A 26,057-nucleotide genomic window follows, 5' to 3' on the forward strand; every position below is an offset into this window, starting at 1 on the left:
CGCTGAATATAAGTGACATCAGAGCAGGTGTGGAAAAACCAGTTGGATGCAGCCTGGCTGTCCCAGAAAGAGCCGAACCTCTTGGCCTCCCATGACCTCCTGGGCCTTGCAGTGGGTGTACCTGTGCTCACACACCTGTGTGTGCATTGCCATCGAAGCTTCATTTGTTGAAGCATTTGTGGAAGCTTCATCCCCCGCCCTGTGGTCTGCAAACGCCCAGGTGGGACTTCTTGCAAAACTCTTTGGCTGTCCTTTTTTGGGGGTCTGTGGAACACTCCTGAAACTATACTCAAACTTAGAAAAAGGCTGGGCCACCCTTGACCCCCTCTGAGAGGTGGTATTTACTTTCAAAACAAAAGCAAAATCCCCGGGTCTCTCAAGCTCCTTATTCCACTTCTGCCCCTCACTGCTAGGTCCATGTCCTTTCTCTGCCAGCTGCCCAGTCTCCTCCTTGTGTCTCCTCAGAGGCCCCAGGATTGGCTGGAGGGGGCCCCAAGCCCAGGGAGGGTGTCCCCACCTGCTTTGTCTCTCCTACACCCAGAGCAGAGTGACACATGCCCGGGGGAGGCAGAGGCCCCTCCTGAGCTGACCTGAGCCGAGAGGGCATCTGGCAGCTCCATGCTGGCTTTGGATCTCATGGGTTTGTTGCTGGTTGTTAAATTCCCTTAAACCCAACTGTCTACAGTGTTTTAAAATATTTTTTCTTAAGGGGCTCGAGCAAAAGGATTTATTTTTTCCTGTGGTGATAATCAAAATAGGATTTTAGGGACTACCCTGGTGGCCTAGCGGTTAAGCATCTGGTGTTGTCACTGCTGTGGCCCGGGTTCGATTCCTGGCCTGGGAACTTCCACCTGCTGCAGGCGTAACCAAAACAATTAGGATTGTCATATCTGTATGGCTCTTTGCACAAAGATGTCACCTGCATGTGTCCAGCTGCCCACCTCGCCAGTCCATGGAAGGGCCAGCATCTCTGACCTACCACTCCTTCAACCCTTTCTGCTGGTTTCCTGGCTTGCATTCTGGCCAGTCTGTGGTGGGTGTGTGTGTGTGTGTGTGGAGTTGGGGCTGTGTGGTGGGAGGGGACAGTTGTGTGTCTCCAGGCCGGGGATGCTTGGTGCCTTCAGGAATGGCCTATCCTCCGAAACAAGAACCTATATTATATGATCCTGAGAGGACTGTGGTGCGGGCCCCTCCTGGAAACCTAAAGATGCACGTGTCTTGAGCTGGATGCCTGAACCTAGGAACGGAGAGTTTCCATTCTCCTGCTGCCAGCCTCAATAGAAGTTTAAGCAAGAGTATGAAAAAGTTACAGCTTGTGTTGATCTTGGCAACAGCCACAGACCTCCAAGCTGGACAAATCCGTCTCTCTACCTTCCCTCTCTGCAACATGACCCATCCTCTCCTGTCCCTGCCTCACTTCCCTGGGCCACCAAAGGCAGGGCTGGAGCCTAGGTAGGGACAGGTAGGAGGAACGTGGGTGAGCAGGAAAGTTGCATGATTCCTTTTACTTAATACATTGGAATAGGGCCCAAAAGGGAGAGATCTGGGGTCTGGCATGACACATGGAGTCAACAGGAATCCGGGTACCCAGACTCAGGAGTCCCCGTGTTGAAAATGACAGCTACCATCTGTTGAGCACTTTGTTGCAGGCACTTTTGAGTGCTTTATCTACATGCTGTCTCATGTTGGCAGTGAATCTGCTGGCATGGATGATGTCAGTACTTCCATTTTGCAGGTGAGGACATTGAGGTTGAAAACAGATTCCATATTGTACTAAAGGTGGAGTAAATTGTCCTGGCATCTCATAGCCCATTAGAAGCAGGGCTTGCATTCAAACCCAGATCTTTGTGGTTCTAGGGGCCAGATTCTGTCATCTCTGAAGCTCCTGATGAAGTGCTTTGCTGTTTGCACCCTTTCTCAAAGACCTCTAGCATACAGGATAAGCAGGGTGCTTCAGGGCACCCCACAGCTCATGTCAGGATTCCTGACTTACAGCTGCCAAGTGGGCGCTTTGATGCTCGGAGCCCGTGTCGATTCTGATTGTTCTCCCGCGACTCTCACATGACCAGCCGATTGGGCAGTTGGCTCTATTTGGTGTCATGGAAAACAGAGTTGCTGAGGCCTCTGAGTGGTGCAGGCTGAGAGCCCACTCTTCGTGGACCTTGACCTTGGCTGAAGAACTGGCCTCTCTGGTGCTCAGGGAGGAGCTCAATGCAGGAACCCTTGGCTGCTGCCTGAGTAGTCGATAGTCTCCCAGAGATGAAGGGATGTTCCCAAAGATGGAGAACCAGTCCAGAGCAGGCGGATGGTCCATGTGGGTTCTGCAGCTTCCAGGCTGAGGGACTTGGCTGAGCTGGGACTCGAGCTGGGAACTGGCACTTCCCAGGATGAGGCAGGGGCCTTGGGGAGGGACATTCTTGCTGTTACCTGCTAGGGCAGAGGAAAAACGCCCTTCTCGTCCAAATCCCTTTGACCCATGCTCTCTTTTGGCCTTGCACCCCCCTAACCCCCACCCCTGATGAAGCCTGTCCCTGGCCTCAAGTAGCGCAGGGTAGGGAGGACCAGGACCGGTTTCTCAGAAAACAGGGCTATTGAGAAGCAGCCAGGTGTGATGGATTTCCACTCCCAATTCTGCCACTCACTAGCTGTGAGGCTCTCGACAAGTCTCTTAACCTCTCCAAGCCTCAGTTTCCTCATCATTAAAATAGGAGTAGAACAACGGAGCTGGAAACTCACATCCTCAGGAAAACTTGCATGCAGATGTTTTATGGCAACTTTATCTGTAATCGCCAACACTTGGAAGCCACCAAGACTTCCTTCATCGGTGAAAGGCGTACATACACTGTGCGCCATCCAGACAATGGAACGATATTCAGACCTAAAAGGAAGTGAGCCATCAAGTCATGAAAAGACAAGGAGGAAGCTTAAATACATGTTACCAAGTGAAACAAGCCAATCTGAAAAGGCTACAGAGTGTATGATTCCGGCTCCGTGACATTCTTGAGAAGGCCAAACTACGGAGACAGTAAAAAAAAAAAAAACAAAATCAGTGGTTACCAGGGATTAGCAGGGAGGGAGGGGCGAGTAGGCAGAGCACAGAGATTCTTAGGGCAGTGAATCCACGCTGCGTGCTGCTGTAATGGTGGAGACATGTCATTATGTATTTGTCCAAACCCAGAGAATGCTCGGCACGGGGTGACCCCTCATATAAGTGGTGGACTTTGGGTGATAATGACGGGTCAGTGCAGGCTCATTGGTTGTAACAAATGTGCCACTCTGGTGGGGGATGTTTGTAATGGGGGAGACTGTGTATGTGGGGGGGCAGAGCAGAAAGTCTCTGTACCTTCTGCTCAGTTTTGCTGTGAACCTAAAACTGCTCTAAAAATAAAGTCTATTTTATTTTAGCTTTTTGGGGCCACACCCACAGCATATGGGGGTTCCCAGGCTAGGGATCCAATCGGAGCTGCAGCTGCCAGCCTACACCACAGTCATGCAATACAGGATCCAAGCCGCATCTGCGACCTACACCACAGCTCACGGCAACGCCAGATCCTTAACCCACTGAGTGAGGCCAGGGATCAAACCTGCAACCTCATGATTACTAGTCAGATTCGTTTGCACTGTGCCACAACAGGAACTCCAAAGTCTATTTTTTTAAATAATAGGTGTAGAAACACGTATCATAGAGGCATTGTATGGATTGTGTGAAATCGTGTATGTAAAGTGTCTGGCACATTGTAAGTAGTGACTCGTGACACTCCCCTGTCATCAGAATGTGAGTCCATGATTTTTCTTTGTTCTCTTTTCCATTTGTAAAGAATATAAGGAGTTCTCGTTGTGGCTCAGTGAGGTAAGGATCTGACATTTGTCCCTATGAGAATGTGGGTTCGATCCCTGGCCTCGCTCAGTGGGTTAAGGATCTGATGTTGCTGTAAGCGTCAGTGTAGGTCACAGATGTGGCTCCGATCCAGCATTGCTGTGGCTGTGGTGTAGGCCTCCTATCTGACCCCTAGCCTGTGAACTTCCATATGCTGCAGGTGCAGCAGAAAGAGAGAAAGAGTGAGAGAAAGAAAGAGGGAGGGAGGGAAGGAAGGAAAGAAGAAAAAAAGAATGGCTATTTATTATAAACATGCAGAAACAATAAGGAGAGGGAAAACACCTGAAATCCCATTACTGAGAGCGAGTGTGTCACTTTCCTTCCAGCTCTTTCTCTCTGTGCAGAGGGTATATGTAGGTATGTGTCTGTTTTTATTTAATTAGGACCAGAAAACGCCACCTTTTCCTCTATCAATGATATGCTTGTGGACATCTTTCCAAGTTGGCCAATCTGCATCATTTTATATATAATGGTTAAATAGTATTGTGTTTTCAAATATATCATAACTGTCACTGGCCCCCATAGATGTACGTGGGGTATTTCAGTTCTATAAACAACTGTGTGATGAACCTCTTAGTGGAGATATATTTAGATACAAATAATTATACACAGCTGAGATAAATTCCTACAAGAAATTGGTACCGTGAATAAGGCAAGAACCTTTTCATCCATGATGACTGGTGTCACATGAAGGCACAGGCACCCGGGAGATGGCCCTGTAAAGATGGAGGCAGAGTTTGAAGCGAGGCTGCTACAGCCAAGAAACACCAAAGATTGCCAGCAAATCACCGGGAAGGAGCCTCCTGCAGGCTTCGGAGGGAGCATGGCCCTGCCAAGGCTTTGATTTCAAACTTCTAGCCCCAGAACTGAGAGACAATACATTTCCGTTTTAAGCCACCTAGTTCACGGTGCTCTGTTATAGCAGCGAGGAAGCCAATACAGCCCGGGTCTGAGGGTGGCCCCTGGGAGTCCCCTCCCTATCCTGGTGCAGAGCTCCCTCTTTGGAGAAAGCCCCTGTGGCTGTGTCTCCACCACTCATCCTAAAATTGGCCCCTTCTGTGTCCATAGGCCCCTCTTCCCAAACCTGAAAGCACATTTCTTTTCCTTAAAAAGTCCTTGGAAATGGGGACAGGGCCTGTGGCTGGAAGGGAAGGGTGGGGAGGGGAAGGGATAATTTTGTTTGATAGATGAAAATTCTGAAGTCAAGAAATGCCAGGAGTTCCCTGGTGGCCTAGTGGGTTAAGGATCTGGTATTGTCACTGCTATGGCTCAGGTTTGAACTCTGGCCTGGGAATTTCCACATGCTGCAGGTATGGGGAAGGAAGGAAGGAAGGGGAGAAGGAAGGCCACTTCTTCCTAAGACAGCTGCACTTAGAACCTAGGAGTATCGCTCCCAAGTTTCTCACTGCTTTTTGCTGGGGAGATGCTTATCCTGTGCATCCTTCAATGTCAGAGTCCCTGCCTCCTTTCGGCCCCTGCAATGAGTGACAGAAGCCTGATCCATTCTTCAAGCTCCCCATAGCCTCCTCCACTAAGAAGCCTTCCTGACTGCCATGGCCAACAGGTGTCTGTGTCCTCAGAATGACCTTCCTAGATCTGGGCCCTGCTCTGGGCTTCCTCTCTTGATAGTTACCTTTTCACCTGTGAGTCCTGTTGGTCCAGCCCACCGGGCTCCCCCTGGGACCCTGTCTCATTCATCCTCACCCTCAGGAGAGCACGGGGCACGGGAAAGTCCGTGCTCAAGACACCAACGTTGTTGCCAAAGATGAGGTGCTGGCTGTCCAGGGGAGGCTGAGCCCCATGCCACCCAAGTCCCTGTCTCTGTCCTCATCCAGACTGAGCACCAGCTGAGGGCCATGCGGGACATGATGGGACCAAGGACACGGGTGGGCTTGGCAGCACCTCAAGAGGAGCTATCTTGTGGGAAAGATGGCCCGTGCAGGTTCAAGCACTGAGTCCCAGTGGAATGCGACCCTGACCTGGGACTCTCACAGGTGTCCCCACTCAGGGCACGTGAGGCGGGGCCTGCCTCTGTGTGCAGAGCAGGGCATGGGGACTCTGACTTCATCTTGGCTGGCCTAAAAGCCCGGGGCTTAGTTAGCATTTCTAGGGGCCAGGAAATATCAAGCCATGCTTCCGTGGTTTTGCGACAGTCTGTGATTACACGGTCAGATGGGACAGACCCACTAGTGCTCAAATGTGCTTTTTATACAATCCCGAAGCACCCCTCTTGGAGTCTTCTGGGTCCTAACTCTGTCCAGCTCAGCATCAGACCTGTTTAAAAAAACAAATACAAAAACAACAACAAAAAAATCTCCCAAGGGTTTTGGTGCTGTTTTCAGAATATGTGTGTGTGTATGTCTGTGTGTGTGAGAGCGAGATAGACAGACAGACATGGAGAGATTCAGTTGCACAGATGGACACAGACCGCCTGCTGACATGGAATTGAAAGAGGAGACAGGAGAACTTTCTCCTCTCCCCAGACACTCTCCCCTTTGGCAGCTGGTGGCAGCTCTCACTCCTGCTTCCCACTTGGCATCCGCAGAGCATTCTTCATCGCTCAGAGCGTGGCCAGGAGCTGCACAGGTGTGTCCCGGAGTGGAGCCGGGAACAATGCTGCCCTGTGTGGGTTCTGGCCTTGGCGCTCCCTTATCAAAGCCCTGGCATTTCTGGGCACTGTGGGCAGGGAGACTTGGCCTGCACAACCCCCCGTGCCCTTCACCCGGTGCCTGGGTCTCCTGCTGGGGGCCCAGGAATGCGAGTGGCTGCTGGCAGGGGTGCGGTCCTCCACCCACCCCATCTCCAGTGGGAGCACAGCTTCTCGGGAGAAGAATCAGGAAGTCTAGGCAAGGTTGGGGTCTGAAGGAGGGGATGTCAGTGGACTTGACCTGCAGGCACAGGGGAGGTGAGCGGTAGGGCTTCTAAATGCCACCCTAGGAAGGTGGTCAGGACTTCAGACCATTGAGTCAGAGGGTTGCTGGGTTCTGGGATCCCTTCCTGTCCCTGCATTGGCCAGGCGCTCCCCTGAAAGTATTAAGATCAAGAAATGTGAGCCGGGTGCTCATCCTTGGGGAGGTAAGAAAGGGGGCAGCTGGGGAAAGTGGGGTTCTCCTTCCAAAACGCTCCAAAAGAGTGGGGAGACCCACCCACTGCCACCCTAAGAAAGACTGTGCTACAGCAGCTTTAAAAAGATGATCCAGGGAGTTCCTGTTGTGGTGTAGCAAAAACAAATCCAACTAGTATCCATGAGGATGTGGGTTCGATCCCTGGCCTCGCTCAGTGGGTTAAGGATCTGGCGTTGCTGTGAGCTGTGGTGCAGGTCGCAGACAGCGCTTGAATCCCTTGTTGCTGTGGCTGTGGTGTAGGCCAGCAGCTGTAGCTCCGATTGGACCCCTAGCCTGGGAACCTCCATATGCCGCGGGAGCGGCCCTAAAAAACAAAAACAACAACAAAAAGAGGGTCCCCAGGTGCTGTGGTTCTGGAGCTTGTTAAAAGGAAGGAAAAGAGGGAGCTCCTTGGTGGCCTAACAGTTTGACCCCTGGAACTTCTACATGCGGCAGGTGTGGCCCAAAAAAAAAAAGGGGAGGGGGGAGTTCCCTTCATGGCTCAGTGGTTAACGAATCCGACTAGGAACCATGAGGTTGCAGGTTCGATCCCTGGCCTTGCTCAGTGGGTTAAGGATCTGGCATTGCTGTGGCTGTTGGTGTAGGCTGGCAGCTACAGCTCCGATTGGACTCCTAGCCTGGGAACCTCCATATGCCGCAGGAATGGCCCAAGAAATGGCAAAAAGACAAAAAAAAAAAAAAAAAAAAAGGAAGGAAAAGAGTGTCAGGAGACTGAGCCCAACATAAAGCTGTCCCTTCGTCCCCAGATTATCCAGACATGTCCAGGCTGTCTCCTGCCACAAGCCCTGCCCACCCCAGCCCACCCCTATGTACCGGGTGACACGGTCCAGCAACCTTCTCATTAAGACTCTGGCAGCCTCCCTCAGCAGGGCCTTCTGGCTGAGCTGTGGCACCTCCAGGGCTGGTGACCCTGATGGGCCCAGCAGCTTCTGTGGGAACCAACCTCCAGCCTGAGCCTTGTGCCTGCTGATGGGCTTGGACGGATTTCTTTCACTGCCAACCTTTTTTTCTCTCCCATCCTCCCTGCCTTCACCTGCCCCAACCTCCCGGCCTCCTGTCCCCTTCAACTTCACCTCCCTTCTGCCAAGGAGGCTTCAGAGAGGGCCCTTGGGGAAGCTGGAAACTGCTTGCAACCTTGGCTGTGCCACTGAGCCGTGTGTCATTGGGCACCGTGCTTTACCTCTCTGGGCCTCAGTTTCCCCATCTCTGAGGTAACCCCCCATGGTCTGCTGAACACTGGTCATTGTCTTACTTCCATGGATGTGAAACAAATGTGTGCTTTCCTCCAAAGCCTCATTTGGAATGTTGTCTGCAGGCCATGTCAGCCAAGTTAGAGGAGCCACCTCGCATTTCTAGATGGCACTGTGTCAGAGAGACGTGACAGCCCTTCCTGTTGGTGATCATGCCTTTGTCCCTGGAGAAACCTTTAATTTGTTGGGGTTCTTTTTGTTTTTTGGGTATTTTGTTTTGTTTTGTTTTTTGTCTTTTTAGAGCCTTACCTGTGGCATATGGAGGTTCCCAGGCTAGGGGTCTAATCGGAGCTATAGCTGCCAGCTTATGCCACAGCCACAGCAATGCAGGATCTGAGCCGCGTCTTCGACCTACACCACAGCTCATGGCACGCTGGATCTTTAACCCACTGAGAAAAGCCAGGGATCGAACCTGCAACCTCATGGTTCCTAGTCGGGTTCATTTCTGCTGCGCCACAACACAGGAACTCCCACCTTTAATTTGTTAAGACCCGTTCTCCTCTATAACTGTAATCATCCTTGTGCACCAGGCAGGGCCATTATTACCTGTTTTACAGCCTGCAAAACAAGGCCAGGAAAAGTTAAGTTCTTCCACAGGGATTGGGGCCTCTGATGATTAACATCAATTAGTAGAAAGAGCACCAGCCTGAAGCCAGATGATCTGCCCTTGAGAAAGTCACCCTAGGCCCCAGTTTCCTGTCGGCAAAGTGGCGGTAATCATGGTTGCAGGGTCACACACAATAATGGAGGTGGAAACAGTTTACATACTGGGAGCTCCCATTGTGGCTCAGAGGTCATGAACCCAACTCGTATCCATGAGGATGTAGGTTCAATCCTGGCCTTGCTCAGTGGGTTAAGGATCCGGCGTTGCCATGAGCTGTGGTGGAGATGGCAGATGTGACTTGGATCTGGAGTGGCTGTGGATGAGGCTGTGATGAAGGTCCACAGCTGCAGCTCTGATTTGACCCCTGGCCTGGGAACCTCCATGTGCTATGGGTACAGCCCTAAAAAGAAGAGGAAGACAAAAACAAAAAGGAGATTGCAAATTCTAAACAAAAACTAGATTGCAAACTGTAAAGCACCTATTCACCTTCCCTACTCATGGTAGTTCAGAGAGAGCGAGTCATTCTCATGGTGTTCTTCCCCCTCCACCGCCCTCCAGGAGCTACATGCCGCCTCCCAGGGCCTTTTTCTGGGCCTCCTGTCTGGCCCCTAATCCCTCTGCGGTTCTCTCCCTCCAGACTGCAAATTCACCTGCCACCCTGAGTGCCGCAGCCTGATCCAGCTGGACTGCAGTCAGCAGGAAGGCTCCTCCCAGGACAGACCCTCTCCAGAAAGCACCCTCACTGCAACCTTCAGCCAGGTAGGCGGGAGGGCTCGAGCTCCAGGTTGGCGACAGCCTCCTGAGGTGCCCCCAGGTTCCCCTGTCCCTCCCAGGGGCTCTGGGGAGCATGGGTGGCGAGAGTGTTCCATGTACGCTGGATGTTGGGGGTCCCCTTCTGGCCAGTTGGGGTCCATAGCACACTCTTCGAGTCTGCGCCCAGTTCCAATGTGGGGGGTTTCCCCACACCACCACCCTCTGACACCCAGTGGGTGCCCTGTAGTTCAGCTCAGTGCTGTACTCTGCACCCCCCACCCACCACCTCAGATACCAGTTGTAAGAGTATGTTGTCACCCATGCTTCGGACCAACAGGCTGTAGGTGGGAGGTTGCCACAGCTCTGTCTTTGGGCTCAATGCATTTGTTAGAGCAGCTCACAGAACTCAAAGAAACATTTGAAACTTACTAGATCGCCAGTTTATTATAAAAGGATATAACTCAGGAGCAACCAGATGGAAGAGATGCAGAGGGCCAGGTGGGGGAGGTGCACAAACTTTCATGTCCTCTCCAGAGGTGCCCTCCCTGCTCCTCCCCATGTTTCCCAACCCAGAAGCTCTCTGAGCCCCAAACTTCCAGGACCTTACAGAGGCTTCATTATACAGACATGATTGATCAAATTGTTGGCCATTGGCGATTGATCCACCCTCCGGCCTCTCTCTGTTCCCCAGAGGTCAGGGGCGTCCATCTGAAAGTTCTAATCCTCTCATACTTGGTTGGTTCTCCTGGCAACTAGCCTGCATCCTTAGGTGGGATCCAAAAGTCACCTCATGGAATTCCCATCTTGACTTAATGGTTAACGAACCAGAATAGTATCCATGAGGACGTGGGCTCAATCCCTTCCCTTGCTCAGTGGGCTAAGGATCTGGTGTTGCCATGAGTTACGGTGTGGGTTACAGATGTGGCTCGGATCCCACATTGCTGTGGCTGTGGTGTAGCTACAGTAGCTACAGCTCCAATTCAACCTCTAGCTGGGAACCTCCACATGCCATAGGTGCGGCCCTAAAAAGACAAAAGACAAAAAAAATTTAAAAATAAAACCGACAATTTTAATTTTAAAGAAGTCACCTCGGAATTCCTGTCATGGCTCAGTGGTTAACGAATCCAACTAGGAACCATGAGGTTGCAGGTTCGATCCCTGGCCTTGCTCAGTGGGTTAAGGATCTGGCGTTGCCATGAGCTGTGGTGTAGGTTGCAGACGCGGCTCGGATCCTGTGTTGCTGTGGCTCTGGCGTAGGCCGGCAGCTACAGCTCCGATTCAACCCCTAGCCTGGGAACCTCCATATGCCTCGGGAACAGCCCAAGAAATGGCAAAAAGACCAAAAAAAAAAAAAAAAAAAAAAGTCACCTCATTAACATCACAAGAAATACCTTTGGTGCTCTCATCATTTAAGAAGTTCCATTGTGCCAAAAATGGAGACAGAGATCAAATGTGTATATCTCTGATTATTAATCACAGTATCAGAGTTCTCGTTGTGGCACAGCAAAAACAAATCCGACTAGGATCCACGAGGATGCAGGTTCAGTCCCTGGCCTCGCTCAGTGGGTTAAGGATCTGATGCTGCCTTGAGCTGTGGTGTAGGTCACAGACGAGGCTCAGATCTGGCATTGCTGTGGCTGTAGGCCAGTAGCTACAGCTCCGAATCGACCCCTAGCCTGGGAACCTCCATATGCCGAAAGTGTGTCCCTAAAAAAAAAAGGCAAAAAAAAAAAAAATCACAGTGTCACACATCCTTTCCAAGAGGCTGGGGAAGCGGAATAGCATCGGTGACACAGGGAAGCCTGTCATTATTCAGAAGTGCCCTCCCTGTGGCCCACTCCAAGCACAGAACCTGTTTTGGCCTAAGGCTCCAGCCATAGGTGTGGGTATGGTCAATCCCAGAGAAAGCTCCTGGGGATCCTCAGAGGCCTCCGAGCCCTGGGGCAGTGGGGATGCTGGGGCTGAGGCTTCTGGGCACATTGTCCTGCCAGCCAGACCAGATCAACGTCAGAGGGCCTGGACAGATGTCCTTTCTCTGCGTCAAAGGACCAGGAAGTTGATGCCCAAAACAGCTCTTGGTCTGGGCTTTGCCAAGGCACCTGAACCAGGATGTGTTTGATTTTTGATGTCAAGGATTTGGGAGGAAGACAGGAGAGCATTGTTTTATATGTGTGTGTGTGTATATATAGATATATAGATATATATATAAAATGATTTTTATTTTTTTCCATTATAGCTGGTTTACAGTGTTCTGTCAATTTTCTACTGTACAGCATGGTGACCCATTTACACATACATGCATACATTCTTTTTTTTTAATTCTTGCATTGAACATTGATTATCAAACACTGGTAAGAGTGGGGATAAAAAATGATACACCACAGTTCTTGTCTTCAGAGAGCTTACATCCTGGCAGGGCAGGCAGAATACAACCAAATAGGACATAATGTGATGTTTGCTTCAACAAACACACGAATCAAAGAGTTTTTTGCTTTTTTTTTTTTAAGGAAGAATAGGTGATTTACAATCTTGCGTTCGTTTCTGGTGTACAGTAAAGTGATTTAGTTATATATATATATTCTTTTTCATTAGTTATATGTATATATTCTTTTCACAAGATACTGAATACAGTTCCCTGTGCCATACTGTAGGACCTTGTTATTTAACTATTTTATATATAGTAGTTTGTCTCTACCAATCCCAAACTCCTAATTTATCACCCCCGCCCTACATAAGTGTTTTGAGTATACAGTGCAATTGTTTCTCTTGGGAGAAATCAGGGACTACTTCCCAGAGGAGGTGATGTTTATTCTAAGCCTTAATGTATGCGTCAAAGGTTGCTGGTCAAGGAAGTAAGGACATCATCCAGGTATTTATTTGCCAAATATGTTTTGAATATAGACCATGTGACAGGCCCTGGAATGCCAGGGGCTTGGTGATGCAGTAAGGGACTTGGCATCCTTTGGTGATGCCAGGGATTTAGGAGAGCGAGACTAAGTAAACTCCATGTTTCTGAAGGAAAAGGCCCAGGTGCTGAGAGACACATAGATGTGAATGACTGGTTATTTCCTCAAGAGAGCACGAGTGGGCCTGGGGAATCGGGATCCAGTCCCAAGTCCCCAGACCAGCCATCCCCACGCTTTTTCTGGCCATGAAGCATGAGTTCAACAATGCCCAGTCGCCTGGCCCCGCTTCCCATGGGTGTTACCAGCCTCCTGCTGTTCCCCAGGCCTTTTTCTCCCACTGGGAAAGCATTAATAGAAAACAAATATGATGTATGTTTTTATAAGAATGATAGACATTCCCATCGTGGCTCAGTGGTTAACAAACCCGACTAGTATCCATGAGGACACGGGTTCGATCCCTGGCCTCGCTCAGTGGGTTTAAGGATTCGGCGTTGCTGTGGCTGTGGTGTAGGCTGACAGCTACAGCTCCAATTCGACCCCTAACCTGGGAACCTCCACATGCCGCGGGTGCAGCCCTAAAAAGACAAAAAAAGAAAATAAATAAATATAAGTATGCCATTGAATGGGTTCTAAAAAATATGCTTTGACGTACACCCTGACATGCTCTGGAACTGGAACCATTTATGATGTTGCCTGAATGGAACCGAGCCTTTTGGGAGGGGCTTGGCCCCTCCAGGGTGAGAAATGGAAGGGAGACAAATCCCACCCCCGCAAAGCCCTGGTGAATGATGCAGATTTTTGCTGAAGGTTTTCTTCAGAAGGTGGAGGAGGGAAGTTCCCGTCGTGGCGCAGTGGTTAACGAATCCGACTAGGAACCATGAGGTTGCGGATTCGGTCCCTGCCCTTGCTCAGTGGGTTAATGATCCGGCATTGCCGTGAGCTGTGGTGTAGGTTGCAGACGCAGCTCTGATCCAGCGTTGCTGTGGCTCTGGCGTAGGCCGGTGGCTGCAGCTCCGATTGGACCCCTAGCCTGGGAACCTCCATATGCCGCGGGAGTGGCCCAAGAAATAGCAAAAAGACACAAAAAAAAAAAAAGGTGGAGGAGGGAAATTACAAAGGCACACCACACAACAACCTTTCCTAAAAATCGTATTGAAACAACTCTGTTTTTCCAGCTTTCTCTCCCATTGGGACGTTTCCAGCCTCTCTTCTTTCCATTCGCCTTGACCCTACCCATCTCCCATCCTACTCCTGCCACCTGCATCCTGGATTTCTACTTTAGGTCTCTATTTCTTCCTCTAGAGCAGCAGGTCTCAAATGGGGGCAGGCGGGCGGGGGGTACACTTCAGCAATTACTAAAGACACTTTTGGTTGTCACAGCCTTGGGGAGGTTACTGGCAATAGCAGGTAGAGGCCAGGGATGCTGTAAACAGCCTCCATCACCTAGGAAAGTGCCCCCTCAACAAAAAATCATCTGGTCCCAAATGTGAACATTGCCGAAGTTGAAAACCCCTCCCCTGGAGTGGCTTAGCCAGCTCGCAAGTGTGTGGGGGTGGCGAGAAGGCCCCAGAGCAGGGCCCGGGGTTCGCTGGCTGCCTTGTCTCATCCTCAGAATGTCAGCAGTGAACCGGTGCTTTCAAGAAGTCTGAGTATTTAACAGCAGAGTGACTCCCTTCTTTCTGCTGGGAAGACAGGTCCACCTCGGACTCTTCTGGCAAGCTAAATCAGGGCTGCATCTAGAGCAGAAGCACCACTGAAATGTAGAAGGAGCCACATAGAAGGAGCCAAGAGTCCCTGGTGGGCGTGGAGCCGGCACTCAGCCTGGAGTGCGGGCTGCTCCCGGGCCGGCTGGGTTGGGCTGCTGTGTTTGCCTTGGACAGGCCTGGCTGCGTGCTTCAGCGCAACTGGGGCAAGACTAGCCTTCTATCAATAAAACCTGGGCCCTGCTCCAGGCTCACTCTTGCCTTTTCTAAAAAGCTTGCTTGTGCTGATTTCCGTCCTGGCTGCGACGTTCTCTTGCATACCAGGATGCAGCGATCGTTTACTTGACCTCGTCAGCTGGCCTGAGCTGACCAAACGTACGAGGGCTATTTTGCAGGGGGATTTGCTATGGCCCAGGCCCTGGTCGGAGCTCAGCTAGTCTGGGGGCATGTGGCTGTTAGGAGGCCTCAGCTTGGTGGCATCTCTCCGATCTGCTCTTTAAGGAAAAGAAAATCACGACTTTTCCTCCATCCGGAGGGAACCACTGTTAGTTAACATTTTCATATTTTCTTCCTGGACGTGCATACATTTTTCAAAACATGGTTGAGATCCTCCTGTAGATAAATATTGGGCCTCAATCTTTGAAAAGCAGCAGTCCCAGAGTCCCCGTTGTAGCTCAGCGGTTATGAATCTGACTAGTATCCGTGAGGATGCAGGTTCCATCCCTGGCCTTGCTCAGTGGGTTAAGGATCTGGCGCTGCCGTGAGCTGTGGTGTAGGTCGCAGACACGGCTTGGATCCCACGTTGCTGTGGCTGTGGGGTAGGCTGGCAGCTGTAATTCCGATTTGACCCCTAGCCTGGGAACCTCCATGTGCTGCTGCCCTTAAAAAAAAAAAAAGAAAAAAAAAGAAAAGAAAAGCACCCATCCCAAGGTTCTGGCTGTCTTCTCTCTGCTGTAGGAGGCAGGGCGGGAGGAAGAAGGGGCGGCGGTGTGAGGGGCAGGGATGGGCTCAGAGCCCCTGCTGCACTTACAGGGCGTGTGGGTCATGCCTGTCTGTTTCAGCTGGAGAAACAGCTGGAGGAAGGGTGGCTGGATCTGTGTGTGCTTTTGTCAAGTGGTCTTAGAGTCTCTCCTATGAGCGCTCCAAGGTCTGTGAGGTCTGACATTTTCAGACAGGACATGGTCGCCATCGGCTGGAGGTCACAATACGTTGTCCCCATAGCTGTCATTCCTTCGTTTGGGGACATGCCCCAAAGACTTTATACTTCGGGTGGTCCTAAGGGTGCCCCTATCCTGTGTCCCCTGTGATGAAAACAATCCCCAGGGGCTCCCCATTGTCCGCCCTCAGGATGAAGTGAGACCTCTGCTGGTTTGTTCCCCTCCTTTCCTTGCCTTTGGGGAAGCAGATCCCAAGAGAGGAAGTCCTTGCCCACAGCTGTTGACTCTCATCACAACTCGTGCAGCCTAGGGGGATCTGGCAGCTCTGTCCCCTTGGCCTTTGGTGCCACTTTCCTGGTACATGGGCTGCACAGACTAAAGCATAAGCGCTGTTCCACTCAGATCACTTCAGCCAGGGACTGCGTCTTTTTTTTTTTTTTTTTTTTCTTTCCAGTGTTAAAATTATTCTCTTATTTGTGTTAAAGAAAATAGTTATTCTGATGGGTGGTATTTGCCTGAATTCCTTTTGTCTTCTGTCTCTCTTTTTTTTAATTAGAGTTGATTTACAGTGTTGAGTCAATTTCTGCTATACGGCATAATAACCCAGCTCTTTTTCTTCTTCTTCTTATTTTTTTTTTGTCTTTTTTCTTTTAGGGCCACACCGGTGGCATATGGAGGTTCCCAGGCTAGGAGTCGAATCGTAGCTATAGCCACTGGCCTACACCAGAGCCACAGCAATGCTAGATCTGAGCTCCATCTTCGACCTACACCACAGCTCACAGCAAAGCCAGATCTTCAACCTGCTGAGCGAGGCCAGAGATTGAACCTGTGTCCTCATGGATGCTAGTCAGGTTCCTACTGAGCCAGGATGGGAACTCCTATTTTTTTTTTCTTATGTTATCTTCCATCATGGTCTATCCCAAGAGACTGGATACGGTTCCCTGTGCTGTGCAACAGGACTTCATGGCTTATCCATTCTAAATGTAATAGTTTCTCCCTGCCAAACCCAAACTCCCTGTCCATCCCACTCCCTCCCCCTCGGCAACCACAAGTCTGTTCTCTATGTCTGTGAGTCTGTTTCTATTTCATAGATCAGTTCATCTGTGCCCTTGAATCTTACATCCATCAGGCCCAGATTCCATCTCCTCTTCCTGGCCCTTCAGAACTCAGGAGCAGCGTTCAAAAGCCAGGCTCCCAGCCACCCCCTATAAATTCCAGTCCCTCCCACAGCAGTTCCCAAACCTCACTTGGGCACCTTCCACACTTAGGATTCTGGCCATATCAATATTCCACCTGTGCTATTATTTACTTAAGATTTCTCCTTTTTTTTTTTCAATTTTAAAAATGTTTATTTATTTATTTTTATAACTCAGTTTTAATCGATTTTAGTGAAGCAAAACATATCACCTTTAGGAAATTTTTACTACTTAGAACAATAGAATTCAGTACATTTTAGAAATTAAAAATTGTATTTGTCCTAAGCTGATTTTATGGGTTTTTTATTATTTTTTAATTTTTTATTATTTTAATTTATTATTTATTATTTATTTATTTTTTTTAATTTATTATTTTTTAAATTTTTATTGAAACTTTTTAATTTTTATTGAAACTTTTATTGTAGCAGTTTTTTTTTTTTGTCTTTTTGCCATTTCTTGGGCCGCTCCCTCGGCATATGGAGGTTCCTAGGCTAGGGGTCGAATCGGAGCTGTAGCTGCCAGCCTACGCTAGAGCCACAGCAACATGGGATCTGAGCTATGTCTGCGACCTACACCACAGCTCACAGCAAGCAACCTCATGGTTCCAAGTCGGATTGGTTAACCACTGAGCCACGAAGGGAACTCCTGTTTTTATTTTTTTAATAATGAGTTTTATTTTTTCCATTATAGCTGTTTATAGTGTTCCGTCAATTTCCCACTGCACAGCAAGGTGACCCGGTTACACATGCATGTATACATTCTTTTTTCTCACATTATCATGCTCCGTCATACGTGACTAGTTATAGTTCCCAGAGCTATACAGCAGGATCCCATTGCTTGTCCATTCCAAAGGCAATCGCTTGCATCTATTAACCCCAAATTCCCAATCCACCCCACTCTCCCCCCCGCCCCTCCCTGCCGCCTTGGAAACCATAAATATGTTAAGATTTCTCTTTAAATAGATTTATTTTATGAAACTTAAATGTATGTTAAAGGAAAATTTTTAAATCCTTGAATCCCCTTTGATGTGTTTAGGATTTTTTTCCTGACACACATGAAATTAATATTTAATCTCTAAGATGAAAAGTATGTCTAAGATTCCTTCCACATATAGTTATGCGCCAGGCATGGTTCTAAATCCTTTCAGGTGCCCTCAGTGGGAAATGCTGCCTCCAGAGCACTGGCCCTCTGATCATCTGGTGCCCTGACTACCCTTGGATCCAGACCCTGCCTGAGGGGCACTGGGAGCAGTGGAGGGAGCTGCGGGGGTGCCGGGAAGGAAATTCCGACCACCAGCACTAAGACCAAGGCACTTTGCCAAAGGAGGGATGGAATCTGTATGTATTGACAAGGAATAGTGCCAAGAGAGCCACGTCACCCAGTGGTACTACAGGACGAGTCCATGTGTACTTTGTACGTGTGTGTGTGTGTGTGTGTGTGTGTGTGTGTGTGTGTGTAAATGCAGAGTGAGGGCCCGGAGGTGCCCAGCCAACTTTTGGAAGTGATTTCACCTTGAGAGGGGGAAGGTGGTGACAGAGGTTGAGTAAGAGATCTCTTGACTTCTTTTTTTTTTTTTTTTTGCCCCACCTCTGTGGCCTGTGGAAGTTCCTGAGCCAAGGTTCTAACCAGCACCACAGCTATACCCAGAGCCACAGCAGTGATATCACAGATCCTTAACCCACTGAGCTACGAGGGAACTCCAAGAGCTCTCGACTTCTGCTATTTGCTTCAGTGCTGTTTGAATAACCAGATGGTATCATATGTTTCTAGTGCAATATTTCTTTTTTTTTTTTTTCTTTTTTCTTTTTTGCTTTTTAGGGCTGCATCTGAGGCATATGGAGGTTCCCAGGCTAGGGGTCGAATTGGAGCTACAGCTGCCAGCCTACACCACAGTCACAGCAACACCATATCTGAGCTGCGTCTGTGACCAACACCACACAGCTCACGGTAACACCAGATCCTTGACCTGCTGATCGAGGCCAGGGATCAAACCCGAAACCTCATGGCTCCTAGTCGGATTCATTTTCCGCTGAGCCATGATGGGAGCTCCTAGTGCAATATTTCTAAAAGGCAATGAATCTTTTCCTAAAGAAAAGAGAGAACCCTGGCCTTTCTCCTGGGGGACAGGAGAGCTAGGTTCTAACTCTGCTTGTATAGATTGTATAGATGACATTCTTGGCACGTGACCAGGGACAAGCTTCCTAGTTTCTCTGAACCTCAAGTTTCTCCTCTGAGAAATGGGTATCACGCAGGGTGGTTGTGTGGCTCCAGCGAGATGTATGTGAAAGCATGCCAGTATTGCCGGGTAGCATTCCAGGGCCATCTCTAGAGCCTCCGACAGCCTTACTGGATTTTTTTTAGCATATACCCTATGACGGCTTCCTAGTACCCTCAGAATCCGTCTAAATCTGGGTTAGCACACAAAACTCTTCACAATCTGGCTCTGCCTGCTCTCCCCAGTACGAGAAAGATGGATTACTCTCCTGGATATAAAACCAGGACACTATGACTTCGTGGTTTGGCGGGCACTTTGCTGCAAGGCTTACGATTATCCCCTTTTGTGGCCTGAGTTCTTGCTCTGCTCTAGATAAAAAGGCCAGGCAAGACCCTGTCCCCATTCACCAAAGGACAGACGCTTTCCAGGGTGGATCAGCGTGGCCTGCTGGTGTTTCAGCCCCACAGGTCAGGTGGCTGCTGCCTCTCTGCCTGGGGCCCCCATGGCCACCCCCAGCCCACCCCTGTCATTCTGTAGCAGGGCCCCCGCTGGAATCACCTCTCTCAAACCCTGCAACCGCCGAGCAGTGACTCAGCTGGCGTGGAGAGCCGAGTTTCCTGGCTTCAGGCCCTGTGCTCCCTCCTGCAGCCACGCCACTGTCTCCCTACCAGGGGCTCTGCCTTTCCAGAACCCTTCAGAGGAGGAATTTCCCCCGCCTGTCCAGCCTCAGCCCTCAGCCCTCAGCCCAACTCCGCTTGCTGAACCCAGAACGACCACACGGGGGAGCCAGGGAGCCAGAAGGGGAGAGCCTGGGAAACTGGGTCTACGCCTGCAGAGAGGCTGGGCTCCTTAGCTATTCTTGACAGATACCTGAACACCTCTCCAGGGATTCTGGTCCTGTCTCCTCTGAAATGCTCGAAAAATGTTTATCACACTGAATTGTGACTGATACCAACAGTAGCAAGTATTTGTTGAGGCCTACCATGTGTTCTACTTGTTTTATCAATTATTGAGAGAGGGGTGTTGAAATCTCCAACTATAGTTGTGGGTTTACCAATTTGTCCAAGTTCTAGCTTTTATTATGTGATGCATAAACCTTTCAAATGATTATGTCCTCTTGATTCCTTGACCCTTTATCATTACGAAATAACCTTTTTTTAACCCTGGAAATATTATTTGTACTGAAATTTACTTTCAGTATATTTCTGATGTTAATACAGCCACTCTAGCTTTCTTGTGATTACCATTAGCATGATACTTCTTTATCCTTTTACTTGTAGGCTATTTGTGCCTTTATATTTAAAGGTCATTTCTTTTTTCTTTTTTTTTTCTTTTTTTTCTTTTTTTTGTCTTTTTGCCATTTCTTGGACCACTTCCTGCGGCATATGGAGGTTCCCAGGCTAAGGGTCGAATTGGAGGTGTAGCCGCCGGCCTACGCCAGAGCCACAGCAACACAGGATCTGAGCCGCGTCTGTGACCTACACCACAGCTCACGGCAATGCCGGATCCTTAACCCACTGAGCCAGGCCAGGGATCGAATGTGCAATCTCATGGTTCCTAGTCGGATTGGTTAACAACTGAGCCACGACGGGAACTCCGAAAGGCCATTTCTTATAGAGACCAGATAGTTGGAGCTTGTTTTTCTTAATCCAGTTGGATCATCTCTGCCCTTTAACTGGGTTTTTTAGCTCATTTGCATTGAATGTGATTACTGATATAATTTGATTTTAAGTCTGTCTCCTATTTGTGTTCTATTTGTCCCATCTGTTCTTTCATTTTTCTCTTCTTCCTTCTTTTGGATTAATTGAAACCATTTTCTGTCATTTGTTGCCAGCCCATCCTCAGATACCAAAGGAGGAGCCAGGCCCCAGCAGCCCTGCTCCGCTCTGGCTCTGAGACCGTAGCTCCACTTTCCACAGATTTGCCTCCATGCTCTAGAAGCCAGAAGTGCTGGCCAAAGCTGTCTAATCGACTCCACTAAACAGCTGCCTCTATCAGGAGCCGCCCTAAGGCCTGTCTGACCAGCTCGGGCCAAGCCAGGAGAGCTCGGTTCTGATCAGAGTTCAGGCTTCCCAACCAGAAGGCACTTGATATCCTGCCTCCAAGGAGGGTCAGGGCTCTAGGGTTTATTCTCTGGAAAGCCTTAAGCAGTGGAGACATTTCTCAGTGCTCTTTACAGCCCCACCCATTCCTTCTATCCTGGAATCAGTGGGTGCCTGAGATGACCTTTAGCTGAGCCAGGTTGTCCTGAGGCTCCGAGGTGGCAACAAGACCCCCTTTCTCCGTGTAATAGTACAAGAGTTGGTCACCTCTCATGCCTGTGACCACAGTATCCTGGCTGCTGGAAGATTGGAGAGGGCCATGTGAGTGATGGGATTATTGATCAGAGCCATCATTTATGATTCTCTAGTTTCCTTAAAGGAAGGCAATTGGAAGGCAGATGCCCTGTGCCTGACTCAGACCCAGAGTGAGCTCTTCAGGGCTGATTTCGCCGCCTTCAGTGTTTCTAAGTGTCCGGGCCCCATGGAAGCACTTAGCCTGGCAGTCGAGCAGGAGGAGCATGCAGTGGGCTAGGAGCCTCAAGAAAGTGAATCTCCTGTGAGTCATCCTAAATAGTGTGCAGCCATGTACCTCTTACACAGGAAGTCCCCTGGGGAGAAACAGAGCTCTGTGCTGTGCGCAGTGGTTTAATGCTGTCAGAGGCACCCTCCTAAGGATGGAGGGTGACATTCTGAAGATTCGCCCCCAGAGAGGACCTTTGGGGAATTTTTTTTTTTTTAAATCTTTTTAGGGCCACACCCATGGCATATGGAGTTTCCCAGGCTAGGGTTCGAATTGGAGCTGTAGCCACCAGCCTACACCACAATCACAGCAATGCAGGTTCTGAGCCGCATCTGTGACTTACACCACAGCTCATGGCAATGCCAGATCCTTAACCCCCTGAGCAAGGCCAGGAATCGAACCTGCGACTTCATGGATGCTAGTCAAATTTGTTTCCACTGAGCCACGAAGGGAACTCCTAGAGAGGACCTTTGGGAAAGGCTACTTCTGAGAGGCAGCGGGAAGGTGGGGGCCGAGTGGTCATGGCTGCTGAACCTTGTGAGTCAGGAGGTGGGGAGGATGCAGGAGGATTTTGACAAGCCCAGGAGACAGCGAGAACAAGCCCGAGAGAGGGCAGGGCGGCAGCTGTGAAAGTGAATCCAGTGTGTGTGGCTGTGAGGAGGGATCCCTGATTGTGGCTGGAGATGGGCCTGACCTGTTGGCTGGGCATGTGCAGTGAAGGGCTTTGAAGGACTCGCTCCGGCGTTCGGGGTATGGCTGTAGGTATCGTTGGGGAGTCACCGGTGGAAGGACAGCTGTGATGGCAAATTTCAGACCCAGAGGTTGAAATGTACCTGCTCCGTGACCTTGGGTAAATGCCCCATCCCGAGTCTCAGTTTACTCATCTGTAAAATGCGTTCCTGCTGGCCTGTGAAGATTAAGTGTGTAAGGAAGTGCGTGTGAGAACTCAGTAACGCTAATGTGACATCTTATTTCATGTCATTCTACGAGACTGGATGTTAAGAGAAGGCCGGGACCATGACTTCTTCAGGCCTGAACGTGAACTCCGGTCTAGTGCCTGCCACATAGGAAGGTGCTCAGTGATTATTTGTTGAATAAGTGAGTAAGCTTGATACAAGGTCTTGATACTCAGTCCTTCTTCAATAATTATTAGTTGGAATTCGAATGGAAAGGTTTTATGGCAGAACAACCCTGATCAGATCTTGGTCTGGAAGGGTAACTTTGGCAACAAAGGCATGGGCAGTTTGGAGGAGGCAGAGATGGGAACAGCGGAAACTACTGGAAGGCTTTGCGGTCATTTATGCCAATGGCATTCATTAAGATAGGAAATTCTTTTTCTTTTTCTTTTTTTCTTTTTTTTTTTTTTTGCATCGTTTTAGGGCCACACCCATGGCATATGGAGGTTCCCAGGCTAGGAGTCCAACTGAAGCTGAAGCTACTCGCCTATACCACAACCACAGCAATGCCAGGTCCAACCCGCGTCTGCGACCTACACCACAGCTCACAGCAACGCCAGATCCTTAACCCACTGAGCGAGGCCAGGGATCGACCCTCCGTCCTCATGGATCCTAGTCAGATTTGTTTCCGCTGCGCCACAATGGGAATTCCTCCAAGATAGGAAATTAAAGGAGGGGGAGCAGGTGGTGGGCAAGGCCAGGAATGGTCAGCTCAGTTTGGACCTGTTGAGAGGGAGGCTGCAGTGGGGAGGGTTGGGTACCCAGCAGGTACAGGTGTCCATCTGGGGCCACCTGGGGTGAGAGAGAATGATGAGACACGAGTCTGTCAAGTGTGGTTGGTACCACTGGCAGAGTGAGACCCAGTTCCCAGGTAGAGCACGGGCACGTGGCGTGGGGGTGGGTATGTGGCTGAACCTTGGAAAACCTCAGTGAGCCAAAGGGAAGAGAGGGGTGTAGGCAGACTGAGAAACCAGTTCCTGACTTGTTTGTGACGGATTGCGATTTTAGGCAGCATGGCTGAGATGGGACATGTACTCCATACTCTGTATGTAGAATGGTCAAGGGCTAGGGTTCTGGAGTCAGACCAGCTGGGCTGCTGGGCTGATTACAGCTCCACCATGAACTAGCCTGTCTGACTACATGCAAGTTACTTAACCTGCCAAAAGCTCCTTTCCTCTCTGTAAAATAGAGATACTGGGAGTTCCTGTTGTGGCGAAGTGGAAATGAATCTGACGAGCATCCATGAGGATGCAGGTTTGATTCCTGGCCTCACTCAGTGGGTTGGGGATCTGGTGTTGCCGGGAGCTGTGGTGTGGATCTCAGACACGGCTTGGATCCCACGTTGCTTGTGGCTGGGGTGTAGGCTAGCAGCTGTAGCTCCGATTCAAACCCTAGCCTGGGAACTTTCCTATTCCATGCGTGCGGACCTTTAAAAAAAAAAAGCAAAAAAAAAAAAACCAACACAAAACAAAATAGAGATACTAACTGTAGCTTCCTCATCAGCTTCTTGTAGGGATTAAATGAAAGGATGCATATAAAGTTCGTAGGACAGCACCTGAACACACCGGCTAATACTGATTTCAAAATAGGTTTCAAAGGTGGGTTGGCAGCACACTCAGTTTCCAGCCTCTGAATATGTTGGTCAGTCGTGAGACCCCAGACCTGATTTCTGAACCTCTCAATGGGACAGATGAGGAAGGCTGAGGTCCAAAGTTGCTCAAGATCCCACATCAAGCAGCAGTTAGAGTTGGGACAAGAATTCCAGCTCCCAGCTTCCATTTCTGTATCGCAGCTTTTCTGGAACACAGACCCACAGGGTGGCTTTAATAAGGGGAGCTGACCACATGTCGGGATTGCATTTGAGAAAGGAAGAAAGCTTAAAATGATACCTTTTATCATCCGACGCTCTGGGCCAGGGAAGTCGCCCAGCCACCATTCAGTGGGGCTCGTTGAACTGCCTCCCCCCATGACGGTGTGGCTTTGAGGCTGCAGCTTCTGGTCCAGACTCCTCTTCCTGGGACCAGGGATGGGAACAGCCAGTTCCCATCCTTTGTGTGTTCACTTCAAAAGGCTTAAAAGGCTGTTTCTTGGGTTCTTCCCTGCCACCTGCTTCCCTCCCCCAGCCAGGTTATCCTGACGGTTGATTATTCACAGGGCAACGGTACAGACAAGGTCATAGGTGAGAAGAATCCAGCCTTTCTCCCTTTGGGACTGTGGAGCTATGGTCTGGATATTTCCTTCTGGAGGCTTTGTATCGTATGTATGATCTTGGCAGAGTTCTTCTAGCTCCAGGGTCCTCGCCACCACAGTTTCCGTTTTGCCGGCTTCTTCCTTCCAACCTCAATTCATTGACAGGTGGGATCAGGTAGAGAACAGAGACATATGAGGCTTTGAAAGTATGTAACAAGCTGTGATGGGACATGTTGCTTCCCTCAGTTTCCTCATCTGTAAAATGGGGGTAATACCTGCTCCTAAGCTTGTAGAGCCACCTAAGGGTTACATTAAAATGGCTTTGAATGGGCCTATTCAGGGGTCAGTTTTCACAATATTTGAACTGGCAGGGAGCTGCACCCTAAAAGAACACCATGTCCCTTAGCGCTTTTCCTAAGCAGGTCTGGCATCTAGCAGGCGGCTCACAAGGAGACTCAAGCTGACTCCTGGGGTGCTTTGGCTTGCTGTTCAAAAAACTTGTTATCAGCTGTATTTTAAGAGTGCACATTTTGAATGTGTAGCACTGCAGTTGCTCTGCAGAGGTTACTGTGGGACTCCAAGAACACAGTGTGGCCACAGGGACTCTGGGGACCTTTTTTCCCCCTAAATATTGGATTCCCACTGAGCAATGAGGCTCCTTATATAAAGAAACGTGTGTTCCTTCACTGGTGGGACAAGGTGGGTAGGCTGTTACCATTGGCCCACGGGTCATGCCGAGCCCCCCGCCCTGCAGCATTCGTCATTCTGGCACTGGCCTTGGAGCTGCCGGAGAGGCCAGTACCAGCTTCCTTTGCCTGGACCACTGTCTCTGAGAACCATCCCCTCGCCACCGCCCCCCTGCTGCCACCTCCCACCCCCAACGACCTTTTAAATATTCACTTGAAGAAAAGTCAGACAAAATTAGAACCTACTTTCAACTCCACCAATGTGAGTTCTTCTCTGGAGACCCCCATAGCTCCTCCAGCCCCCACCCCTAGCTGTTTACCAGCTGTTTAGTATTTCCCCGCCAAGGGAGGCAGCTGCCGGTATTGACCGTTCTCCAGAGCTGAAGGCCGTCAGCCGGCTGGGGCCCTGGCTCTCAGCTCTCTCGCGTTCGTGCCTGCCAGGCTTCTGGGAAGAAGATTGCGTGGGATGATGGAGCCAAACTGGGCTGCAGTTTGAAGCCATCCTGAGCGCTGACAGATTTGACTGAGGTGGGGGAGGAAGAGGGTTCCACATGAAAGTAGCCAGAGTTTAAAATGGAGTTGGCAGCTTGCTTGTCTGGGGGCTGAGTCTAACCTGCCACCCAGCTTGTGCCCCAGGACTGGACTTTTTTCCAAACTGCAGGAGGCGCAGACTTGGGGAGAGTCCTGATAATCCCCCTTGGCCACTCTCGGGGCATCCCCGGAGTCCCCTCGGGGATCCCCAGGCCCTCGGACTCCATGAATATGGTACCTCTGGCATTGCCAGTCTCTGGAGGCTTGTTTTTTTCCCTAGAACTCCAGACCCTGGAGTTCCCGTCGTGGCTCAGCGGTTAACGAATCCAACTAGGAACCATGAGGT

The 26,057-nt window shown here is 49.9% G+C and overlaps 1 protein-coding gene across 1 annotated transcript in view; it reads left to right on the plus strand.

Annotated features, from left to right (window-relative positions):
* RASSF5 (Ras association domain family member 5) overlaps nt 1-26,057 on the plus strand; it is an 80,200-nt gene that overhangs the window by 17,104 nt on the left and 37,039 nt on the right. The window contains exon 2 of the mRNA XM_021063315.1: nt 9,494-9,615. Within this exon, the coding sequence (XP_020918974.1) occupies nt 9,494-9,615 (122 nt within the window). The remainder of the gene's footprint in view (nt 1-9,493; nt 9,616-26,057) is intronic.

Source organism: Sus scrofa, chromosome 9 (genome assembly GCF_000003025.6).
Source record: "Sus scrofa isolate TJ Tabasco breed Duroc chromosome 9, Sscrofa11.1, whole genome shotgun sequence".
In the NCBI taxonomy this organism is placed as follows: Eukaryota; Metazoa; Chordata; class Mammalia; order Artiodactyla; family Suidae; genus Sus; species Sus scrofa.